Source organism: Apium graveolens, unplaced genomic scaffold (genome assembly GCF_009905375.1).
Source record: "Apium graveolens cultivar Ventura unplaced genomic scaffold, ASM990537v1 ctg6013, whole genome shotgun sequence".
Lineage (NCBI taxonomy): Eukaryota > Viridiplantae > Streptophyta > Magnoliopsida > Apiales > Apiaceae > Apium > Apium graveolens.
The window spans coordinates 102,959-108,430 of NW_027419188.1; the positions used below are offsets into that span (position 1 = coordinate 102,959).

Sequence of the window (5,472 nt, forward strand, 5' to 3'; positions counted from 1 at the left end):
AAGTGAAGATCAGAGATTAGAGTTAGTCGTTCATGAACCAGACCTTGCACTGAGCATCAACAATTATCTAGTGGAGGTTCTTTATTATTTTCAGTGGTTTATAGAGTGAATTTAATCATCTAATGATTTAAGTTAAATTCTCTTTTAATTAATATAAATTATTTAATTGATTTAATTAATAAATTAATTCTGAAAGAATTTATTTATTTATTTATTAAATTAATTATTCTATTAATTATATTTGAATTATCTACTCAATCATTAATTAATTAAGATTCTAAAATGACTTAATGATTTAAGTCATTCTGATTCTATAACTTAATGAATCAAGTCATTCTGACTTAATTTAAGTCATATCTACCAGAAATGAATTAAGCCATGGTGATCAAGTCATACCGAACAAAAGAGTGATCAAGTCATACTGAACAAAAGGTTGAATTCTATATTACATGATTAAGTAATACCGACATTGCTTGATTAAGTCATGGGGAACTGCTTGTCTGTTTAAGTCATACCGAGCAAAGACCAAAAAGTCATACCGAAGTCTCATGTAGTCTAAGTCATACAGATCAAGAAGCTTGAAGCCTACGTTCTGATTAAGTCATACCGATGACTGTTTGATTTAGTCATGGAGAACTTTAGGTCATACCGACCTTAAAAGATCTAAATCAGACAGCAACTTGATTCATTTGCCTATAAAAGAAAAAAGAGACAGAAGCAACAGACAGCAGCTATACACGAACAAACAGAGACAGAAAAATATAAAAACTCTCTCATCTTTAAAGCTCATTCAAGAAAAATTAAATTGCCATAAATTCTGGAGTTCTTAGTTTAAAAAATTGTATCCATTAGAACTTAATTATTTATGACTCTCTCACTACTAGCGAATTTATATTCCTAATTCGTATCTTGTTCTTTATTAACAAATCTAGAAAAATTCATGTCGAATTTTCTAATTTGTTTTTATTAGCTTGATATAAATCTGTACTGAATTTTAACAACCCTCAAGTTTAATATATCCTTATATTTAAGTTGAATTTTGTTTCAATTAATTTCACACAAATTTGTTTAAACTAAATTTTATTTAACGGACAAATTTTGATAAAAAGATATAGATTGTATTTAACCCCCTTTCTACAATCTTAACGGGCCTAACAGAATGGGACCTAATACTAGAAGAGAAGTTTATTTGATTAGTAGTATTATTATCTTTAAATACAAAAAAGTAAAATTTTAAAATATAAACCAAATATAACTAGATATTCTAAATTGAGTAGAATTCTCAATGTAAAAATTCATAACTTTTTTTTATATATTCAAATTCCGAATAATTTTAGTTGAATAATAACTTTTCAATCATCATTAAATTAAAGGTGATTTCTTGAGTTTTGCATGACCTGTAAAATCGTTTAAATCTAATTTTTAAAATTCAAGAGGAAGAAAAAATAGTAAATTGACTGTGTAAAGAATAAATAATGATTTTTTTATTTATACTCAAATTTTGGTTATTTTTTCTTTTAGTATTTTAAATTTTAAATTTCCTTATTTCCTTCCATAAAATTTTAAAATTTATCTGATAAAAATAAAATTCAGTAGAAATAAATCTTAATGAATATAAATATTAAGAAAATTTTGTCTGATAATATAAAGCCTAATTAATATCATTTTTTAACTTTTTAAACTCCAATTCACTTATTTTTTTAAATTAAATAAGAGTATTGTTTTTTATAGTTAAATTAATTTTTTGAAAGTCTAAAATTCTGTGTCTAACATATTAAAAAGGATTTACCATCCTAAGGTAAAATTATTTTGTTAGAATAAAACAATTATGTAATATTAAAAATTATTATATTCGTCGAAAGAAGTTGGAGTTCCTGAACCTTTTGTCATCATTTGATAAAGAAATTACTAAAAATTGATTTCGGGAAATCAGGATCCTTTTCCAATATGGAATTTCAAATGGAAGGAAAATATATCACCTAATCTTTATCAAAAACTGAAATCCCATACGTGGTGTCTTGTGTGTATATATATAACGTAAGACCTACGAGGTTCTAGTCCTAGTACGATAAGCAAACGAAAAGGTTTTACTCCGAGATCATACGGAGTTCAAATTTATATACTTTGATCCTATGTCGTTTATGAGTTATAAAAAACAAAGATCAACAGGCGTTGATTGGATGAAACGAGCACCACTGGGTGTTAGATTTTGTCCAACTGATTTAGAGGCTTTCGCTTACTTATTCAGCAAGATCTACGTGAAGCACTTAAAACTTTTACCACTGGAGTTAGTTCAAGAGTTTGATGTTTACGAATCTAAACCATGCAAGCTTCCCCGTAAAGAAGAAGATGAGTTTTCGTACTACTTTACGCGAAGGACTCATCGGAGTGCGAACAAGATTGATAGGTATATCAGAGACGACAAAGGTTATTGGAGAAAGAGTGGCAGTACTAAGAAAGCAGCCGGGAAGAAGAGCACACTGGTTTATCATCATAAATCTAAAAAAGATACAGGTAAAGGTCAGAAAACCAATTGGATTATGCACGAATATGAATTGGCCAATGAGAATGGTAGTGATAGATCTGCGAGATCTTCAAGCAGGAGTTTGGTGTTGTGTAGAATTTACGAAAGAAAAGAACTTGAAGAAAAAGAACATGAAGAAAAAGAGATCGGGGATCAGAAGGAAGATATAAATAATGAATTGGATTTGCCGGGACTGCTGCGAATGTTGGGTGAATCACATTCTGAAGTTCTAAATAGAGTTGTAGAAGAAGAGGGGGATTTAGATTGCGAAATTGACAACAATGCTACTTTACCAAATTCGCCTACACCTGACCGGGGCGCTAGTGTTGATTTGCGGATGAGTAACACTCAACAAAGCTATACCCGTAATTTGATCCAAAGTATGGATGGACCAAATACCAGTGTAATGAGTATAGTGGAAGAGACTGATATAGACCTAAGCTTGCGGCTGTAATACTAGCTATAGTATATAGACCATACTCAAAGTTGTGACAACACTCTTCGGTGCGTTAAAGAGCATTGTGTGGGGAAAGCTAAAACCTCTTATTCTTTTCTTTAAGATATTATTAGATATACACGCATGATTTCAACAAATTTCGTTGTCACAGGTTTCTTCATATTCATCATCCATAGTGTAACTTTTATCCATAAATTCATATGGGTTTATTCCTACCGATCTATGGTGTAACTTTTATTATTTTATTTTTTGTAAATTTCATCATTCCTGGTTCAAGTTTATCTAGTGTTATGCCACAAATCTCTATGGCTATTTTTGTTTTAGGGATCAAAATTCCAAAATAAATATCTACGTACATATAATAATTTAATATATTATATAATTCTTTAAATCATTCTATTCCATGTTTATTTTAATTAAGTAAAATATAAGTTTAAGATTGAACTATATATATATTTTTAATTTTATAACCTTTCAACTCAAATTTTCTTATGTTTATTTTGAGGAACAATATGTGATAAATATTAGGCTATTATTATTTAAATTTTTTAATCCAGAATTTGTTTTACATGAGATATATATAATGGGGATTAGACATAGCAAAATAGGTTCAAATTTGAAAAATCGAGAACATGAAATCGGGATTGGATTTTGTTAGGAATATATGTGCATTAGTTTGATGATATATTTAACAAAACACTTAAGTAGAAATCTAGTGTTTGTAGCCTCAACGGATAAGACCACTTTGGCTATCCGTTGATGGTGTAGCTTTACTTAGAAATAAGTCTAGTGTTGTAGCACATTTCAGTCTCTGAATTTGAGATATAATTCTTAAATGTTGAGGGAAATTATAAGTCATGTTGACTACTAAAGGATATGCAGATAGGAAGGCCAATTGTAAATATTTCATGCCTTTGTAATTTTGTATAAATGAAATGGTGTCAACGGATAACTTAAAGACCTTCAACGGATGAGAAACAAAGCTTCAACGGATGTCTCTAAAGCTTCAACGGATAACATCCTTCAACGGATGAGTGCATCAACGGATAGAGCTTCAACTGCTAACACATCAACGGATAAAGCCATCAACGGATGAAGGCTTCAACGGATGTTCTGTTAAATAGCAGTTGACAAGTGGTAGTTGTACCTACAAACAGAGGCACATGGGTTGACAGAGACAACTGAGATGTGGTAGCCTATTTCAGGAACATCAGAAAAAGCAGTCGTTCTACTCTAGTATAAAGAGGCAATAGTCAACAATGCACTGGAGTAAAATGGAGAAGAAACAAGTGGAGAACTTATTTTATTATTGTACTTTTTATCTTTGTCTTCACTTGTAAACTTGGTGTTATATAAACCAAGTAGCAGCTAGTAATTACAATAGAATTTTTCCAGAGCTGTTTAGAAAAATCTTGAGAAAAATTATCTAGTTTGTACTAGGATGCAGCTGTGATCAACTTCTTGAATCACAGATTTTCTGAAATACCATCTCTGGTGGAACAACAAATCCACCTGAAAAGTTTTTAAGGTCTGTTGTGTTCTGTACTTTTGTGCTTGAATATATATCTATCTGTATTAGCTTAAAGCAATTCACACACTTGTTTATCTTAAACACACAGCCTTTGAAACTGCTCAAAACTTGAAAAAGTTTTGAGATTTACATTCAACCCCCCTTCTGTAAATCTCATTGTTAGTTCACTAGGAATAACAATTGGTATCAGAGCAGGCTCTTGACACACAAAGAGTTTAAAGTTCTTGGAAACTAACAAAGATGAGTAAGAAGGATATTGGAGTAAAAATCCCAGTTGTTGACAAAGACAGTTATCACCATTGGAAGGTGAAAATGCACCTTCATCTACTCTCCCAAGATGAAGGTTATATAAACTGCATTGAGAATGGTCCTCACATTCCCCACAAAGTAGCCACAGTTGCTACAACCACAATTGTTGTTGGTCAATCCATTCCAAAACCTAGAGCAGAATGGACAATGGAAGACACAGAAGAAGTCCACAAGGATAAGAAGGCTATGAACATTTTGTTTAATGGTCTTGACAAGGATATGTTTGATAATGTGATAAATTACACAACTGCCAAAGAGGTTTGGGACACAGTTCAGCTACTGTGTGAAGGTACAGAATAAGTAAAAGAAAACAAAATGCAGCTTCTCATTCAACAGTATGAGTATTTTCATTTTGAAGAAAATGAATCTTTAAATGACACATTCAATAGATTCCAAAAGCTGTTGAATGGACTGAAGCTGTATGGTAGAGTGTACCAGGTGAAGGATTCAAATCTGAAATTTTTAAGATCCTTGCCAAAGGAATGGAAACCCATGACTGTCTCCTTGAGAAACTCTCAAGATTATAAGGACTTCACTCTTGAAAGATTATATGGAATCTTGAAGACTTATGAACTAGAGCTGGAACAGGATGAGGTATTGGAGAAGGGAAGAAAGAAAGGAGGTTTAGTTGCCTTGGTAGCTGAAAATAAG

General features: G+C 31.2%; 1 protein-coding gene across 1 annotated transcript; it reads left to right on the forward strand.

Annotated features, from left to right (window-relative positions):
• The first annotated feature begins 2,132 nt into the window (after positions 1–2,132).
• LOC141702972 (NAC domain-containing protein 1-like) lies at positions 2,133–2,978 on the forward strand. The gene has a single exon (XM_074506599.1). It carries the CDS (start codon positions 2,133–2,135, stop codon positions 2,976–2,978), a length of 846 nt encoding a protein of 281 aa, XP_074362700.1.
• Positions 2,979–5,472: the final 2,494 nt, after the last annotated feature.

Excerpts from the sequence above, each read along its gene's own strand:
- LOC141702972 (XM_074506599.1), top strand. The coding sequence starts at position 2,133 with ATGTCGTTTATGAGTTATAAAAAACAAAGATCAACAGGCGTTGATTGG.